General features: G+C 39.5%; 1 protein-coding gene across 1 annotated transcript in view; it reads left to right on the top strand.

Moving 5' to 3' along the window:
* Positions 1-19,948, top strand: part of NCAPD3 (non-SMC condensin II complex subunit D3) — a 47,559-nt gene that overhangs the window by 5,158 nt on the left and 22,453 nt on the right. The window contains exons 2-17 of the mRNA XM_074936725.1: positions 2,314-2,468; positions 3,084-3,246; positions 4,034-4,218; positions 5,170-5,340; positions 5,427-5,488; positions 5,755-5,842; positions 7,072-7,205; positions 8,208-8,280; positions 9,050-9,175; positions 9,370-9,622; positions 10,152-10,214; positions 10,403-10,486; positions 15,938-16,011; positions 16,908-17,042; positions 17,796-18,016; positions 19,717-19,908. Of these exons, the coding sequence (XP_074792826.1) occupies positions 2,314-2,468; positions 3,084-3,246; positions 4,034-4,218; positions 5,170-5,340; positions 5,427-5,488; positions 5,755-5,842; positions 7,072-7,205; positions 8,208-8,280; positions 9,050-9,175; positions 9,370-9,622; positions 10,152-10,214; positions 10,403-10,486; positions 15,938-16,011; positions 16,908-17,042; positions 17,796-18,016; positions 19,717-19,908 (2,179 nt within the window). The remainder of the gene's footprint in view (positions 1-2,313; positions 2,469-3,083; positions 3,247-4,033; positions 4,219-5,169; positions 5,341-5,426; positions 5,489-5,754; positions 5,843-7,071; positions 7,206-8,207; positions 8,281-9,049; positions 9,176-9,369; positions 9,623-10,151; positions 10,215-10,402; positions 10,487-15,937; positions 16,012-16,907; positions 17,043-17,795; positions 18,017-19,716; positions 19,909-19,948) is intronic.

Genomic DNA, 19,948 nt, shown 5'->3' with positions numbered 1-19,948 from the left:
AGTACAATAATTTAAGTAAATAAAAATGTCAAATGGTACTTGGGGATAAGCAGCATTTTTATCTGTCAAAAATCATATAAATAGCTACCTCTAAGTTTGTATTTTGACATATATACAGGTATTACTTTTCCCAGCATTGAAAGACAGCCAGCTACAGCCTGTGGTATGGCAGCTGTTTAACAGTGCTCGGCGACACTGCACAATAATTTAGTGCAGGAAATGCATAATACTGCACCTAATTGAGAGTACTCTGACATTGTTATTTTTTAAAGAGGAAAAAAATAAATTAGTCTTTGCAAACTATTGTAAAAGTGGAGGAGAGATCAGATTTTCATCCCGCCAGTCTGAATTATATCATCTTTATTTTGCTGTCTTTAAAAGTCTATTTGGACTGTCACTTGTAGTTGGAAAAGCCACACTCCCAAGAACGTCAGGAACATGGAGAACATTTTGAGTGTGAAGATGATACCTAGGTGAAATAATTACCCAGTAACTGAAAAGCACAACTACAAACTATCTGAATGCGAAACAAAGATAGGAGGAATAATAAGAGAACAATATGGCTCTCTCAGGAACTCTTTAATGACCTGGAAATCAAAAGGGAATCCCTACAAAAAGTGGAAACATGGCATAATTGCTAAGGAGGAGTACAAAAAAATAGCACAAGCGTTTAGGGACAAAATCAGAAAGCCTAAAGCATAAAGTGAGTTACTTCTAGCAAGGGAGATAAAAGGCAATAAAAAGAGGTTCTTTCAATACATTAGGAGCAAGAGAAAGACGAACTGTCCAGAGAAGAGCAACAAAATGATTAAAAACGTTTAGGAAACCTGGCATATGAGGAAAGGTTAAAAAATTGGACATGTTTAGGCTTGAAGAAAGAAGACCAAGGAGAACTCGATAACAGTCTTCAAGTATGTTAAGGCCTGTTATGAAGAGGACTGTGATGAGTTTTTCTCCATGTCCACTGAAGATAGGACAAGAAATAATGGGTTTAATCTGCAGGAAGGACGATTTAGATTAGATATTAGGAAAAACTTTCTAACTGACTAAAGGGAAGTTAAACTCTAGAATAGGCTTCCAAAGGAGGTTGTGTAACCCCCATCTTTGGAGGTTTTAAAGAACAATTTGGACAGGCAGCTGTCAGGGATGGTCTGTGTATACTTGGTCCTTCCTCTGTGCTGGGTAATGGACTTGATGACTTCTCAGGGTCCCTTCCAGCCCTACATTTCAGTGATCTAAGGCATTGTCCTTTTTTTACCCCTACTATCTGATTTCTTTCCTGATGAATAGTTAACGGAGGATTACTGTTACTTCCTATTGTGGTAATTATAAATTGTTTGTTTTCATGTTTGTCCAGGTGCCAGAGATATGGGTATCCTTAACAAGCTATTATAAAGGAATAACATGTACATCCTTATGTCCTCTTGTAATTACTGTGAGCCTCTAAAAAGAAAAACGGGGAATGGAATCTCATAGCAGAAAGAATCTTCACAAGCACCGGTCTGGGACAAATTCCACCTCTTTCTGAGTTCCCCATAGTTTATGATCTTTGATGGTGAATTGTGTTTCCTTTCACCTCAGTAATGCAGAATACCACAGCATTTTACCTTTTTATAACCTGCATAGGGACAAGAAAAAATAGCTTCTAAGTTTTAGACCTATAGAGCTCCAAATGGTTTAAGTTACAGAATCACATATTGAAAGAGACTGACACATCTACGGTCATCTGAGGCTCCTGAGTTAACAGACCCTCAAGGAGAGGCCTGTGGCAGGATGTTTTGGGGAAAGGGTCCTTTGCTCTGAAAGTGTCCTTTGCCAGTTCACTAACAAAACATTGAATTGTTGAACTTCATTGCACAGTGCAAGGCCTGTACAATTTCTGAGGTTTTCCTGAAGGGATTGGGCGTGGGGAAGGCTTTATTCTTGATTAGCTGAGGGGAGTCGCCTTGTGAATATTGACCTAACTCATAAAAAATCACATAAAAAAAAAAAGAGTTGTATTTGTGATTGAAGTTTAAATAGGTACATTTAATAAGTCAAAGTGAGAGATTTATCTTTAAAGGATTGTTGTTCTAAAGGTTTTGTTAATGCCAGCCCAAAGTGCAGGTATTAGTACTCCTATCCTGAACTGTTTTATGCTCATAAAAAACTGTCACATTCCTTCTCAGAAGTGGCCACACTTCGGTGGTAAGTGAAGTGATCCCTGTTTATATTTTTAGATTAAACTTATAAAGTGTTTTGGAATGAAAAGTTCTATATAAGTCTATTATATTTTTTGAATAAGTGTGTGTGTGTTGCATCTTTTTCCCCCAGCCTGGGTTGACACAGTCTGGGAACTAGATTTCACTGAGACAGAGCCTCTGGATTCCAGAATAGAAGAGGGGATCATACAGGATGGACTTGATGCCTTCAGCGAACTTTACAAGACTCTCTACTCTTTTGTTGACGAGGACCATGGGACCACTGAAGTAAGTTGGATATTATCCATCTCTCTACTTGGTGGCAAAGATGTACCCACTGAATTTTCCTACGATGCATACTCTCCCCATCTTTCTGTAGTAGTTTAGTAATTAAATATTTTGACCTCCGAATGAGTAACTGATACTTTATACAGTTGTATTCAAAGAATACATATCTGAGATGCAGGCTGTTTCACAGAAAGGATATTAAAATAAAAAACCTACATATGTGGGGCGTGGACAGAAGGACAATTTTTCAAAGTGTTAATGGTAGCTGACAGGGAACTGTATTGCCCTGGTGTGGCTCACAAAAGAGTTCTATGGTTAAGTAGTGGCTAGGCGTCTTCTGAATGTAAGTGTTGTTCTAACCATCTCTTCTCCATCCATTTACTTTAAATCATGAAAGAAAATCTCTAATTTAAACAAGTTTGGTTATCCCAAATGGCGAGGTTCAGTGAATTAAAAAAAAAAACAAATCTAGCTTGTGAATGACCTGCTTTTCCTTCAAACCAGCATCATAGCCCTTTGTGTTCTTTTTGATCTGAGTGGCCATGGTAGCAAGTGGGGGGAAATTGATGTGAGATTTACCATAGTTCTTACGATCAGTTTTCTGCTTTGTCTCAGAGTATCTGGACCCTCTTTGCTGAGAACAATCTCTCCCCCAATGCTCTTGTGGCTGTGTTGTATCACTTTGTCCAAGTGGCCCAGAATAAAAAGGCTATTGTACAGCAGCGGTTATGTGCTCTCCATGCTGCTGGGCTGTACTTCTTACTGCTTGAAATACCAGGTAAGTAGATAGACCTTCCTTTCTAGTGCTAGTGTGGCTAATTTGACTCAAGCTGTCTGGACAGTGCTTTTACATGTCCCTTGTTCATAAGAACATGAAGTTGGATAGGTAATGGCTGTTGAGCCATTCTCCTCTAGAGTTGTGTGGATGTGCAGTGCTGGAAAGTTGCTATAGTCTTAGTGCTTTGGTGTTGTATGTGAAACAGTTTGATGATCTCAGTCCAGGTCGTAATTGCCAGACATCTTCACCAGCCTATCCCCCTTATTGGCAGTTTTAGCAGAGGGGCCTGAATGTGACATGGAGATTGAACTTCACCAGGGGAAGATCGTACTGCCAGTGCTTGTGCTGTACTTGCTTTGTAGATAGAGAGGATTCAGCTCACTATTGCTATCAGGCTGATCATGAAAGCAAAATGCTCTGATTAAAATAAAAGGTAATCAGAGTTTTCTAGCAGACTGAATCTGTGGCTGCTTCTTTTTGTGTTTTAAGGCTGATGTACATTCTAGTTAAGTTTTGTGTTAAATAATACAGCAGATTCCAGTTTGGCTCATTGTCCTGTTCTGTCAGCACCAACTGAGAACGTTTTTGCTGATTTTACTCCTTCCTGCAATTTAATTTTGTTAATTTAAATATTGATTTTTCACTTTCTGAACCTCAAGTCACCAGAATGGCACTCGTGTTCTAGCCATCTGATTGTGCAAACAAGTGGAGCAGATGGCTGAATAATTTTATGCTTTTCATGTATTTGTAGTTTTGTTCTGAAAATGGCTGTTTTGTTTCTGGGCAGGCAGCGTGGCTCATCAGGTGTTCCATCAAGTGATGTTTGACAAATGTCTTCACACCCTGAGAAAGAGCTGGCCTCAAGGGTGTGAATTGACTAGGAAAAGGAAAAAGGATCATGCTAAAAGCTCTCAGGCTGAAGCAAGAAGAAATAAAAAGAAAGGAAGGCCAACTAGGAAAGAGAACTTTGATGTAAGATAATGTTCATACAGTATCTTCAGATACAGTACCCTTATGCTCTCTATTAATTCATAACTCAAAAGGAAACTTATTTAGTTTCCAAGTCAAAATGAGACTTCTCTTATCTTCCAGCACTTTACTCTCTCAACCTTGCGTTCTGAAATCAAACTGTGTTCTTTTTACTTTGCACATCATTACAAACTTCTGAAAAGCCAAGCATGCAAAGTTAGCTGGCAGTTTCTTTGATGATGAGTGAGTTGTGACGGAAGAAAGCGTACTGTTCTTCAGCATATTGTTAACATGTTCAGAAGCGTATAGACATGTTGATGTTAATCATGAGTGCAGCCTGTAGCTGTCTTGTATATTTAAGAGATCTGCATGTTAGCAGAACTAGAGGACTAAGGGTATTCAGATCTCCCTACTAATCTAATGATGGGAGACTAAGGACTAAATACTTGCAGCCTCCTATGAAGTGCACATGACTGCACCTCTTGAAAAGTTCTAGCTTTTCTAAAACCTTCTTTGTTATATTTGTTAACATTAATTGAGCCCTGAACTGGATATCAGAAATCTGAGGGAACATGAGGGCAGGGTCATGATGAAAGAGGGTGGAAGAGAGTAGGCAGAGCTAGGAATTTGGCTTTGTGTACATCAATATCAGAATTCAGACGCCCAACCCTAGTTCTGCAGGGGTTTTTGTTTGTAAAATCTCAGATGGGAACAAGCTGTGTGAGATTTTTCTGGGAGCCCCCTTCTCTCTTTTCCCAGCTAATAGTAAATGCCTTTAAATAGTTTGAAATAAAATATTTGGTACGTTGGATACAAATTCCATCCTGCTTTACTATTAATTAAATAAATTCCAGCCTCAGAGTTTCTGAATAGTACAAATAAGAGTTTCTGCTTTCTAAGAAAAAAAGCAATTGTAGCAATGATAAATGATGCTTCTGTCTTCTACCAATCTAGATGGATGAGATTTTTGAAGAGGATAAGGATCAAGAAGAAGAGATTTATTTTTCAGGACATGACCTGCTTCAAATTCGGGAAGCCATCCTCCTCCTCCTGAAAAACTTCTTAAGACTTCTGCCCAAGTTCTCTCTGAAAGAGAAACCTCATTGTGTGCAGAACTGCATGCAGGTAACAAAGACTACTAAGGACTCAGGCACACAGACAGATCCTGATCACTGCCCCTCACATAACATCACCCCTTTGCTTTCTTGCAGACCTTTGTTGAGTTGACAAGTTTTGAGCCTGCAGTGCATGAATTCGAGTTTTCAGGAACAATGTGAGCTATTATTTCTTAATGTTTATACATTGTTTTGAAGAGGTAAAGTGGTGAATATGTTAAGAATTATTATTCTGTGGATGTTAAAATGAAAACAGTGATTTTTCTCTAGATAATATTGAATTAGTTCTTCCTAATTTACATAGAAATGATATTCAGTGAATTTTAAACATGTCTTTCCAGTTAATACAGAGTATGTTTGGTCACTTTAATAAAGTAAATATCCAGCAGTAGGTGAAGCCATCTCAACGTATTCTTTTGTTCAGGAACATAAACCAAGCAAAATATGTCCCAGAGTTGGCCTATCATGGGCTGCGGTTGCTGTGCTCCCCGCTTCATGGTGTAGAAAATAAGGTAAAAGTCTTGACAAAATCTTTCAGGTCTTTCTTTATACGTCAAAAAGAAACTATTATTCCCCCCTGTAACAAGTCACTTTCATTATATACGTTGTTTCCCAGTTGGAGATAGGCTTAGGTACCTCTTTTTCCTCATCCCTATATCCTGTGACTTCTATGATGATTTGTTGTATATCTATATAGCATAGTTTAATGAAAACATTTTAGGGATTGTGTTTCAAAAGCTAAGTAAAGTTACATCTCTTTAATATCTTAGAGCAGAGAATCTGAACAGTTACTGACTTGAACTGACAATTCTTTTGCTTCCTGCTAGGTGGTGCTCTAATTCTGTCTGTTAGTATTCTCTGTTGTGGCACTGTTTGGTGATAGTGGCAGTGGGGATTGTGGGAATCCCCGCACAGTGGTAAACAGGATTAAGGCAAATGGGCAGAAAATTCTTTCTCATAGGAACATCTAATTATACCAAAGTCTGCAGCTTGGCCTTTTTTATTATTTTGTTAAATCAAGCACCCCGCATAAATGCTTAATTATTTACATATTGTATCTGTTTCCATAGGGCATGTGAACTTAGAAAGTATCCATGTTTTTCTGGATTGTAATATAATGTCAAGAGGGCACTAGTCTCATTTTTTCAGAGTTTGAACCCTCCTTTCTATCTCTTTGCTGCTCAGGCCCCTTAGTCAAATGATATGAATAATAGGAACAGTGTGACAGCTAAAGTATGGCAAGCAATGGAATGCCAAAAATGTACCTTCTGCACCATCAGTGCATAAGGAAGCATAGGCATTTAATTTAAGGTGTTTTCTGTGAGAAAATAATGAATTTCCCCAAGTTCTTTGGATTTCTGTTGTAACTGATTCATAGAGTTTAAGGCCAGAAGTCTGACGGCCTGTATACCACAGGCTGTTAAATTTCAACCAGTTACTCCTATATTGTGTTCCACTTGAAATTATGCACCTTTTTAACTTGATTGTCCTGCTGGAAAGTAACTTTTTAGGTCTTTTCAGGTTTGTATGACATCAGTTAGGGTAAGTATAACCCCAGTATAAGAAAGATGCTCTCTGTGTATGTAGCTTCCCTTTTAAAGTATTCTGTTTGGATTTTGTAAGGGAAAAATAGTTTCGTATGAACCTGCTTGAATTATTTTATTAACCAAGACACAGTGGTATTCTAGCTCCTGTACCTGTTGCTGAAGATCAGCTGATTCTGGGTGTCTTTTTCTTCCAGACTCTGCACCGTATCTTCCATCGTCTCCTCAATGTCATCCTCATGCTGGAAGGGGAAGAAGGATCCAGGCATACAGCCCTTTCTGTCACATCACAGGTTATTGGTGCTAGGAATCAGGGAATAAAATTCATCAGGTGAAGTACAAAGTTGTTGGGTTAGCATTATCTTACTCCCCATTGCTAGTTAATAGAGGGATTAGAATAACTAAGGCTTATTCTGAAGCTGTTGTGTATAGGTAAGGATTAATTTCAATTTCTGTCAGAAGAGCTAACATAGGACTTGTCTTCTGAGGGGAAAAAACACTGAATGTTGAAAACTGGGATGGGAGGGCAAAGATCTCCTGTTTTAGACTTGCAGCAAATTGTGAGGATATTAGTTCATAACTGAGTGTGATGAGGGAGACCTTTAGTTAGGAATTTATCCCTTAATTCTCCAGTCATCTTTCTATTTCTTAGCTTTTTGCTTTCATTTATGCTGTCCCTTATACTTGGAACAATATCCTACTTTCATCTGCCAAGGGCCTGTTCTTTCCTCCAACCCTATTCATAAAACCTGCTCCTTCCAGGAATCTTCCTTGTATAGGCTCTCCATCTTTCTGTGACATCCCCTACCTTTACTGCTGTCCCTTGTCTTGTCTACTGGAGAACACGGGTGTTTGGGACAGACAGGACACTTCTAATTCTGTTTTGCCAAGTGCTGCTCAAGTTTTTGGCTCTAGCTAAATGATTGAAGTCCTCACCAGTTAGATGCAATTAAACAAACACTTGGGTACTGGTGGGCTTAGTAACAGAACTGACCCAGGTATGGAGCTTTACGATGTTATGCTATGCAGCAGTCACAAGAGGGTGGGGGTTGGCTAACTGTTGCATGGAGTTTGTTTTAGTACCCTACTTCTAATGTGTTGCTTTTGAGAGCAGCTGCTATTTCTGACTTCCTCTTCCTGCATTTAGAAACAAGAATATTTTAAAAGAACAGTTTATACAGAGACCAGTGAACAATATTTAACTGTCAGAGTAGGAATAAGGAAGCTCTGTGTACAGCTGCCTGTCTGAATGTAGGAGATGGCCTTGTGCTAATTTTTTGCTCCCTATTACAATAGCAACCTGTTATAAGTTGCTTGTTTCTGTTTTGTACAGCTCTATAGTAGATGAACTAAAGGAAGTCGCCTTTCCTGTGCTCCGAATCTTACTGCAGCATATCTGTGCCAAGGTATGTTAGCTCCTTTTTATATCTCGGATCTAAAGACAGTGGCACTATTCTTGGATAAAATGTGATGCCTATGACTGAACGTGGAGAATCTATTTTCTTAACTTTCACCACTTAAACTTTATCACCATGGGTCTTCTGTTGGGTATTTTAGTATGTCTGAGATTCTTGTGACAAAGTGACTCTTTAGATCCATGTAAGTGTTTTCAAACCGTCAAAGTATGGCACGCATCTTAGCAGAGAGATTCTCATGGACATTTCTCCACTGTTCACAATTGCTTGTACCTTCTACTGACATCTTAAACGAAAAAATTCAAAATCTTGTGACAAACCAATTACTTATGTGGCCAAGTAAAAACAGAGAAACATTTAACATATGTGCAGTTACTGTCAGGGTGACTTTAGTAGCTGGAAACAAGGATTACAAGAGCCCTGTGACCAGCCAGCTGTCCATGGATCACCCTTTAAATCAAGATCACGTTTTTCCAGTCTTCACAGTTGCCTTGGGAAGCTAGTATTATCCCCATTTTATAAAGGGGGAATCTTTGCTTTTGAGGGTTTGTGAGTTGCCCAAGGCCATATGTTGACCCATTGGCAAAGACAAGCTTAGAATGCTGGAATTCCTGGTTAACAGTCCTGTGCTTGAACTGCTAGGCCGTATTACTCTCTTGAATAAACTGATATTTATTCTGAGGACTGAAATCTGTTTTAGCTATCATAACAGACCATCCGAATATTGGTCTTGGCAAATTCCCTTGTCCTTGTATTTCAGGTCCCAGATAAAGCTGACTATCGTACCTATGCCGCACAAGCCCTGATGCAATTGCTGAATAAGCTCCCTTGTGCAGAGTATGCTGATTTTATAGCTTGGCTTTATAGATACTCACATAATACCAAGGTAAGTGTATATTCTATTTAATACACCAGACCTTTGGACATAGGTGTATTTTGAGCAGGTAAAACGCCGTATAAGTACTAAATAGTATTTTTCTTATAGCTGACAGCTGGTAGCAACTAGATTACAGCTGTGATAGATGTCTCAGTGCTTTAACACTTCCGTAGTAGAGGATCTGGTGTTCTTCACTTCCATAGATTCCCTACAGAGTGTTTGCCCTTGATGTAGCCTTAGCTTTGTTGGATATGCCGGAGAGGAAACTGGACAGCTCCTTGTCTGTGGATCATCAGAAGCTTCTAAAGCACAAGTTTCTGGTGCAGGATATGGTGTTCGGCCGCTGCTCAGACAAGGCACCTACGGTCCGCAGCAAAGCACTATCCAGTTTTGCTTACTGTCTGGAAATGAAAGCTGCCACTATGTTGGAGAGTATACAGGAGCTATTACAAGGCAGTAAGTATGGCAGCTGAATTCAGTATTGCTAAATGTCTCTTGAATTTTTGGGGGAATAGTTATTGGGCGATCAAAGATCTAATTGTCAAGGAATTAGAAATCTGGGCAGAGGTCCCTTAGGTGTTATGACAAAGTGAAAAGGTAGTCGTCTTGTTACTCATTACAACTTATATTTAGAAAGGCTTTATTGACAGTATGACTGGTTTAAATAGACTCCGCTGTGTGATGACTTTGAAAGACATTTACAAACTACTTAATGACTCATTTAAAAAATAAATAAATTCCTCATTCCTGACACGCAGTTATATCTTCAGAAACCTTTAGTGTCTGGGAAGTTTAAATCTCTCATGTTTAGCATGCTAAACTTCCCAGAGTGTGATTAAAAAGCCAGATGGCATGCTCCAGCAATGCATATGCAGTCTCCTATTCTTAGATTACCTGCCTGGTTATTTTTGGAAAGAAGAAGAATCCTGAATGGAATTATCTTGTTTGATTTTTTTTTTTTTTTTTTTTTTCCTTCTTTCTGCAGCTTCTGGTCATATGCTTTTAGACACAAACAACTACCCTGAGAGTTTGGTAACCCACACAGAAGGTAAAGTCTTCTCTTAAAAATGTTTGTTTTTCCTCCACATGCCTTATGTTCTCTACAGAGAAATAATTTTGATATATGAAATCTCGGGGTGGGTACATCACATTCTTCATTTAGTGATGCGCCACACTGTGCAGAGAACATGTCCTTTTTGTCTTCTTAATCCTTTGATTTACTTTTTTTTCTCTTAGCTCACTCCGACCATCCACTGAAGACTCTTCCGACTTTCAAGACCATTGAATTGACCAGGGATGGTGATACCACTATGTTCGATGGTACGTCAAAATCACATTTGTCTTTTCAGCTGATATTAGGTTTTGGCAGTGTCTAACAGCAATCAGATCCTCTTATGTGTATTCAGCATCTAGTTTTCTATATAAGTAAACAGATCTTTCCGTAGCGATTTTAGGTTCCACTTATATGTAATGAGGGGAGGGGTGGAATTTTCAGTTTTAAAGAAATTCCATTTCCATTTAAGTCTGGAAGGACCATTCTGGAAAGTGTATTTAATCTTGACATATTGATGTTCATTTCTACTGATGTGGCAGAAGCACTTGTCAAAAAGCAGATTAATTACCATCTCTTTTGGAAGGAGTAAATTATATGGATGATAACACTTGTAGCTCCATCGCTTATAATAACGTTAATAAAATCTCTTGCTTCAGTGCACAAGGAACAAATATATTTTCCCCACATAAATATTGCACCACTGACTAGGTGCATTATGTGGGATTAGAATTCACTTTTCTGCAGCCTCCGGTATTGGCATCTTGTCCTGAGGTTTTGGGAACTGCACAGCTGTACCTACATCTTTGCTCTTATATTTACTACTCCCACCACCACCACTCCCTTTGTACTGCTAATGATCCCACTTCACTATTCCCCTTGTGTCCCTCATGTATGTCTTCGTTACTTGTCGCATGCTGCTCCCTACACAGGAACTCCCTCCATATCTCAGTGTGACAGGCTCCTATCTTCTGTATTAAAATCCTTCCTTAAAACCAATAAGAATCCACTCAGTAAAACATATGATATTCTTATAAGATCTACTCTCTCAGATAGAAATGCCTTCTAGGCCACTCAGTGTATGATGTGTTCTCTATTTAGGTTGTAGGCTCCATGGAGTAAGGAGTGTGGCACTTAATAAAACAAATTAATAACAATAACTCAGTGCAATGGGCTGGCTGTGCTTGATAGGATAGCTGGAACACCAGGGACATGTGAGCCAGAGTTGAGGTGCATTAGCAGAGTCGTCTGGCTGCATTATACTTGACTCAAGCCTGTGCTAATTTCTTAGTTACATGAGGACCAAACAGTTTAAATATTTTAGAAAGAAAAGAAATGGTAAACAATGTATTCAAAATGTGATCAAACCCATGTTTAGAAGAGACAAAAGAATGGCAGTGTTGGCCCAATGGGGCTACTCCTGGGGGAATTCTGCATCACTGCATGTGTGCAAAATTCGTGTCCCCTGCACATTTCTTGGCTTCTCTGCAGAAAAATGACTTCTGAAGGGGAAGCAAAGGGAAGCCACAATAGTGGTCACGCGCCCCTCCCCAGCAGCGCAGGCAGGTTGATTCGGGCGCCTGGAGCAGCTGGTTGAGACGTAAATCACCGCCAGGGCTTAGGAAGGGTTGGGCAGTCATGCGTGAGAGAGAGAGAGACTGTCCCTCTCGCTTGCTATTACAGCACACTTGGCATGGAGGGGCAGAGCTTTGGGGTGTTTCTGAGGAGCTAGGCGTGGGGCAGGCTCTGTTCTCTCAGGCAGAGCAGAATGTAGCATCCTGCCTGCTTAGTGAATTGTTCTCATTGTTCTAGTAAACTCCCCCAGGAGTATAAAACAGGTGTAAAAGTCTTAAGGCTCCTTTACATTGACAGAGTGGTGTAAAGGACAGTATGGCCTCATAAATGCTTATGGTGCTTTAGTAATTAAAACTGGTCTAAATTTTTGGACTGAAAAAATTTCCTATCAGAATGTGCTCCATGAACTGTTTGCTACTGACCTTTCTGGAGATGGTCAGTAGCCAATACAAATTGTGTGTTTGATTTCCCCAGCCCCTACTTGTTCTTCAGTTGTCTATGATGTAACCTTGAGCGTATGGCTACATATATTTGTTGACTAATAACTAGAAATAAAGGGTCAAGCCTTGCTACATTACTATTAGGAAAGGGAGTTTGGCGATTTCCTCCAATGCTCCCCACTCCAAATCTTCATCCATTGTATTGTAGTTTAACTAAATTACCAAAATAATTGAAACCATTTGACCAACAAAATATGCAGAATTTTGCAGAATTTTAAAATACTGTGCACAGAATTTTTAATTTTTTAGTGCAGAATTTTTCGGCGCAGAATTCCCCCAGGAATACAATAGGGTTAATGCACGTTACAGAGCCTGTAGTACCTGTTGTGTACTACATTATGTTCGTTCCCTTTATAGTCCTCCTCCGCCTGCTGAAGGTCACCTGGTATTGTTCCTGTCCATTATGCTGAAATGCCAGTCAGTGCCAGTTGGCAAGAGCATGATTATCTTAGCCAGTTGGTTCCCCCTGCAATAGTTTAGTTTGTCATGGACTGACCTCCCCAGAAAACTTGTTGCTACTAATTAAGGCAGTATATCTCTGTTCCTGTAAAAGTATCTGACACTATCAAGCCATCTAGCAGCTGGAGTCAAGTGGAGAGAATAGCTGCCCATTAAAAAGGCATTTAGGTCCCAATCCAAAGTCCATTAAAGACAGTGTAATGATTCCCATTGACTTCAGAGGTCTTTGGATCAGGCTTTTACTGACCAGAACACAGCAGCGCAGTGCTCCAAGCTGGACATGTATTATAGAAACAGTGTTTTATTGGGGAATCGTTTTACTCTGAGACTTTGCAAAGTATACTTGGAAGAAGATGAACATGTAGGAAATTCCACTATAGGAGCTCTGAAAGATGACAGCAGGATTGAAACTAATTCGCCAGAACAACCAGTTTTAGTGCTAGAATGCTGATTATTCTGTGTGTCAAGGGTGATAACTGACAATATAAGAGCCTAGTTACATCTACCAGTTAATAAACTCACTGGTAGACTATATAATTTCCCCTATCATGTGTAAAAGTTTCTTTCAGTGTGGGCAAGGAAAATAAAGCTTTAGGCCTAATTTCCATGTATAGGGAACGGAAGTGTTCTTCTGCTTCCATCAGGACTCTCGGGTTCTATTTTTGCTCTGCCACTGACTTTGTGACTTCATGCAAGTCACTTGACCCCTCTATGCCATAAGTTCCCCATCTGCAAAATAGATGTATTAATACTTCCTTCATCACCAGGGGTTGTGAGGTTTAATTCACTAATGTTTGTAAAGCATACTGAAATTCTAGTGTGTGAGGCTTGTAACCCATCTTAGATTATTTCCGAGTAGTTTTCTCATGTCCCGCTACCCAAATCTCTATCCCACAAACAGCAGAGTTACCATCATACAGACTTTCTTGAGAGTTTTGCACAGTGTTAATTTGATAAGACTTTTAAGGTTAAAAATGATCCGAGGCCCCTTTATAAAGAAAAACAATTGGTCAAAAATTACATATTCCCTTTATTTTTATTTTATTTTCCAAAACATTTAGTACATTTAGAGACGCTATAGAAGCAGAAAAGGCAATAATAATGGGGGATTTCAACTACGCCCATCTTGCCTGGGGATGTGTTGCCTCAGGGAAGGATGCAGAGATAAAATTTCTAGACCTATTAAATGACTGCTTCTTGGCTCAACTTGTCCTGGAACCCACAAGGAAAAGACCATTCTTGCTTTAGTCCTAAGTGGAATGCAGGATCTGGTCCAAGAGATGAATATAGCTGAACCACTTGGTAATAGTAATTTAGCATACTTGTACAGGGGGAAAATACCAAGGAAATCCACCACAGTAGCATTTAACTTAAAAAAGGGGAACTACGCAGACATGAGAGAGCTAGTTAAAAGGAACAGTCACGAGGGTAAAATGCCTGCCAGCTGCAAGGAGGCTATTTAAAAACACCATAATAGAGGCTCAAACTAACTGTACGCCCCAAATAAGAAAAAGAACAATAGGACTAAAAAAATGCCAACATGGCTAATTAGCAGAGTGAAAGAGGTGGTTAGAGGCAAAAAGGTTCCTTTAAAAATTGTTGGTGTAGCCATGTTGGTCCCAGGATATTAGAGGGGATGGAGGGGAGATTCCTCACATCTGAGCCATTCTTTTTAGGTGACAGATCTGAGGAACTGTCCCAGACTGAGGTGTCAATAAAAGAGGTTTTGGAACAAATTGATAAATTAAACAGCAGTAAGTCACCAGGACCAGATGGTATCCCTCAAATGTTCTAAAGGAACTCAAATATGAAATTGCAGAACTACCAATTGTGGTATGTAACCTGTCGCTTAAGTCAGCCTTTGTACTGGTTGATTGTAGGATAGCTTATGTAACACCTATTTTTTAAAAAGATTTCAGAGGTGATCCTGGCAATTACAGTCCAGTAAGCCTAACTTCAGTTCCAGGAAAATCGGTTGAAACTAATAATGAAGAACAGAATTGTCAGGCATGCAGATTAACATGATATGTTGGGGAAGAGTCAAGACAGCTTTTTTAAAAGGAAATCATGCCTCACCAATCTATTAGACTTCTTTAAGGGAGTCAACAAGTGTGTGGACAAGAGTAATCCAGTCGATATAGTACACTTGCATTTTCAGAAAGCCTTTGACAAGGTCTCTCACCAAAGGCTCTTAAGTAAAGTAAGTAATCAAGGGATATGAGGGAAGGTCCTCTCATGGATTAGTAACTGGTTGAAAGATAGGAAACAACGGTAAGAATATGTGGTCAGTTTTCACAATGGAGAGAGGTAAATAGCAGCGTGCCCCAGGGATCTGTCCTGGGACCAGTGCTGTTCAAAGTGTTCATAAATACTGTAATCTGGGGAAAGTGGTAAAGAGTGAGATGGCAAAGTTTGTAAATGGTGCGATAGTTAAGTTCAAAGCTGACTGCGAAGAGTTACGAAGGGATCTCACAAAATTGGGTGGCTGGGTAATAAAATGGCAGATGAAATTCAGTGTTTGGTAAGTGCAAAGTAATGGACGTTGGAAAAAATAATCCCAACTATACACACAAAATGATAGTTTCTAAATTAGCCTTTAACACACAAGAAAGAGACCTTGGAGTAATCATGGATAAGTATAACTTGGTTCAAAAAAGAATTAGATAAGTTCATGGAGGATAGGTCCATCAATGGCAATTAGCCAAGATGGTCATGGATGCAACCCATGCGCTGGATGTCCCTAAACTTCCAACTGCCAGAAGCTGGGACTGGACGTGGCAGGGGATGGATCTCTTGAAATTGTCCTGTTCTATTCACTGGCACTATTCATCTGGCATTGACCACTGTCAGACACAGAATATTGGGCTAGATGGACCATTGATCTGACCCAGTATAGCCATTCTTATGTACATAACTCTCCTTTCAGGATTTTACCTAAAATATAAAAGCAATACAAATATACTTAAAATTACAAATAAAATATTTGAAAATCAGTTTTTCTTTGGTTTACCTGCCAGATACTGTGTGGTTTTTCTTTTCCTGTCAACAATTGATGATCAACAGAGTGCGGAGCTGTGCTCTACCTTGTCATGGTGTGCTGCTTGCCCTATCAGTATCTCCTGGTGGTGCTGCAGTCTCTATCTGTGTTGGATCTCATGACTCTTTTTCCATGCTTTCCCTGGACAGGGAAGGAGATCATGGGTATGCTGAGACTGAGAGCAGGGGATGAGAAGACAAATGTCAGGAAGTCTGCACTCCAGGTATATTCTCTACTGAGCACTGTGTGCTATTAATATAAACATGTAGGCTAACATTCTGCAATGAATTCATGGAGTGATCTGCCCACATGGAGCTCACTGAAGAATCATGGCCTCATTTTGCTGCTCCTGCAGCATACAGGCAGGTCTTTCAAAATGCCTTCTCCACTTGTTCCTGTTAATTGATGAGTGAATAATGCAAGCACAACGAATTCTACCAGTACTCTCGTTGAAGTTCACTTGTACCATCATTTAGAAATAGGACTTCTTTTCAAATGTCAGTAGGCTTTTATATTAAGCAACTTCCTTATATAAATTGAGGCATGTTCGTTGGGTAGTTACTCAAGAATTCATGAACTCATTTACAAAGGAACTGGATTTTATCCAGCCTCGATTTTGGAGTGGTGCTGCTTTAGTTTAAAAAAAAAAAAAAAAATCATAGAATAAGAGGCAGTTGGTCTTGAAAAAAGAGACTGTCCTCTTGAAATCTAGTCAGTTAAAAAAAAAAAAAAAAAAAAGTTAAAATAGGCATATAATCCCTGTTCCACAGTTCTCCTCCTGGTTGATTTATGTTTGTACAAATATACTGTTTTGGGTCTATAGAATGTTTGTTTTCCTTTTCCTTGTTACTGTGTGATGACCCACACAAATGCAAAGGGAAACTGACTGTAACTTTACAGAGGGAAAGGTGAAGCTAACTTTACCTAAGTGCTGTTACAAAGCCTGTTCACTTTCAGTTTTTGTGTCCCCCAGTGTATCTCTAAGTCTTGAGATTTACCGTCATTGGGACCAGTTCTTCTCCCATTGAAATCAATAGGAAGTGGAGTGGATTTTTCATTGGCAGCCAAATGTGCACCCATTGTATTCCTATCAGTGTTGTCACGGTGTTTGATTTCTAGGTCTTCACGAGTATCTTGAAGCACAACGTGATCCCATGTACCCCAGAAGACTTGTCTACTCTTCAAGATCGCTGCCGGGACCCTGCCGTCTCCGTACGGAAGCAGGCACTACAGTCTATTACAGAGCTCCTTATGGTGAGGGGAAAGAACGCACAATATTTATCGAGACTGGCACAGTATAATTTTATTTAAAGGGGGGAAAAAAGAGGGAAAAGACCACATAAATTACTATCCACTTATTTCTCCACTGAATTTCTTTAGATTGATTTAACTTTGTTGCCTTTGACATGAAAGACCTATCTTACTCTTACACATAGTTGTGAATAACATGGACATTTCCTATTGTTATACACATCTCTTTCTGGCTCTCATACAGCTCTCCTGTAGCAAATTGGTACATTTGTTATTCACCTGGTCAGGTTAAAAAAAAAAGTCTGAATCATTGTACTGAGATTGCAGTATGCAGATTGTATCATTGAAAGATTTTTCCTGCTTTGATGTTTATTTACAAAAGGTTAGTAAAGGAGGATAAGAGCACAAGTTTTTTTAGGCACAGCTCATTACCGTTCGTTTTAAGTGACTTGTTGTAGTGCTTTCCTGGGACACTGTGTGAGACTGATTTTAGTTTTAGTAAATAAATATTACAACCCTGAGATCAGGAGGAATAACTGATATCTTGAGCATGAATATAATATTCAGCAATTGCATGGTGATTTAGAAATTTAAGGCCACTGGTCCCATACACTGTAAGACTTCAATACTGCTTCATCAGTACCTTGGAAACTAAAATTGTCTAGGCTCTCATTAATCCCACCATAGCATCTGAATGCGTAGAATCTGAATTACTGGCTTCAAAGTATTTCTAATATGGAATTTTCTTCTCTTTAGACTCAACACAATAATGTTATGATACAGAAGGCCTGGTTAACAGGTGTGGTCCCTGTTGTGATGGACAGTGAGAACTCTGTGCAGGAAAAGGCCTTGGATTGCCTGGATCAGCTTTTGTTGCAGCACATTAAACACTATAGTAAGTTCATGCATGAAGACCGAAACCAGACACTGGCCTGGGACCTCCTTGCCCTCATCACTGCAGAAAATCAGGAGTTGAGGTAGGTCAGTTGTACTGCCAATTCCAGTCAATAAAGAGGAGTTTGGACTCGTATGTTGGCCCCTTCCAACTCAGTGTTTCTCTAGGCATGTATTGCTGTTATAATGCTTGTACTCCTATAAAAATACGTGAAATGTGTCCAGCTAATCCTGTGTCAGGAGATTATTGACTACACTGTAGAACAATAGCAGCTTGTCTGTCGGTTAGAGTAGAGGACTGGGACACAAGTTCAGTGTTCTGTTCCCGTCTCTGCCACTCACTTTCTGTATGACTCCAACCTTTGTGTATCTCTGTTTACTTACAGTTAAAATGTATTTAATACCTACTGCACAGGGATGTTGTGAGGCTTAATTAATTTTTGATACATCTTTCACCTGGAGATCTCAAAGTGATTTAATACAAGTACATGTTACTATTAAGTGATACTGTCAGTGCTAATGTGGGTATTGTTATATTCTGAGCTTCTTGTGTTGCTCTACCGGTTTAATGGGCAGGGTATAGCAGGCCTGAAAATCAACAGCCAATTATTTCCATGTTGGCAATTGGTGAGCACAGCACAGTTCTCCTGTGTACTGGATGTTTTAACTTTGATTCCTTTTCCCTGAACTCCAGTGTTCGAATGGGAGAATGACACATGTGGTGTGTCTTCTGGTGTATTGCTAGGAACTTGGACTGTTAAAGTTAATTGAGGGTGTGGTGATGAGAAAAATAACCATCTATATATTTATAGAGATCAGTGTACATGGGGTTTTTTCCCTCTCTTCATTCTGGTGTACAATATGTTACTTGTCTTATGACTAATAATATCTTACTGCCTTTTGCAGAACGCTGTGGGAAGTAGCAAAAGAGATGAGGTGACACTCAAAATGACAGGGACAAAACACTGATTAAAAGCAGCCTTATGTTTATTAGTCAACAGCATGTAATAGATCTTAAATAGAAAACTGATCTGTCGGTCGTGCTGCCTTTCTGGCTTGCAAAATCATTTTACCAGTCTAATTTTGGCTCTTGTATATCATACTTTGCACATCCATAACACTTTCCAACTGAGAATTTCACAGCACTTGATGAACATTGAGTTTCAGAATTCCCCCAGCATGAGGAAGGCAAGTATCATGGTCCTTGTTTGACAAAAGAGGAAACTTTGACCCAGAGAGGTAAAGTGAATTGCCTAATGACACAGAGTGAGCTTCCTCAGAGATGCGGGTAAACCCAGACCCATAAATCCCAGTCCTGTGCCTTAATAACAAATTTATCTTCTTCTGGCTTGTGGATGTTGGCTAGATACCGCCAACAAAAAAATCTTCCCCTGCTGGATTCTTCTAGTTAAGTTTTCTTGGCTATAAGCATACCAGACATTGGGCCCAATTTAGCAGTGACCTGATATCTATAGTGTTACATCCACATCTACGTGGCAGAAGCTTAGTGTGCCTCTGAATTATGAATTGGAATATGGAAGAGAGGATGTAAATATTTGGGGGTTAAATGTAGAATGGAAATCCTGATTTGTTCAGAACAATGAGAAGTAAAAGTTTTTTTTACATAAATAGCCACCAGACGGCAGTGTCACCAGCTTCATTGTGTTGCCTGCTGCGTGAAGGGTGGCCTGGCTAAAACTGCTGGCCCTTAGTATAGATCCAGAGATGAGCTGTTTTGTCTGTGGCATGCTTAGCTCTTTTCTCCTTTCTGTCTTCCTTGCAGCCGTTATTTAAACAAAGCTTTTTACGTATGGTCCCAGAAGGAGAAATTCTCCTCTACTTTCATAAATAATGTAATGTCATATGTGGAAACAGAGCATGCTGCATCAGCCTGGATGCTGCTTGCAAAGGTAGCAGGTTCCTCACCCAAGCTGGATTACTCCAAGATAATCGAATCCTGGGACAGTGTCAGCAGGTGTGTGCCTTTATCTTAATCATTCGGCAATTAAAAGACA

The sequence above is a fragment of the Natator depressus genome, chromosome 22 (assembly GCF_965152275.1).
Source record: "Natator depressus isolate rNatDep1 chromosome 22, rNatDep2.hap1, whole genome shotgun sequence".
Lineage (NCBI taxonomy): Eukaryota > Metazoa > Chordata > Testudines > Cheloniidae > Natator > Natator depressus.
This window is presented reverse-complemented; position numbering and strand designations above follow the sequence as displayed.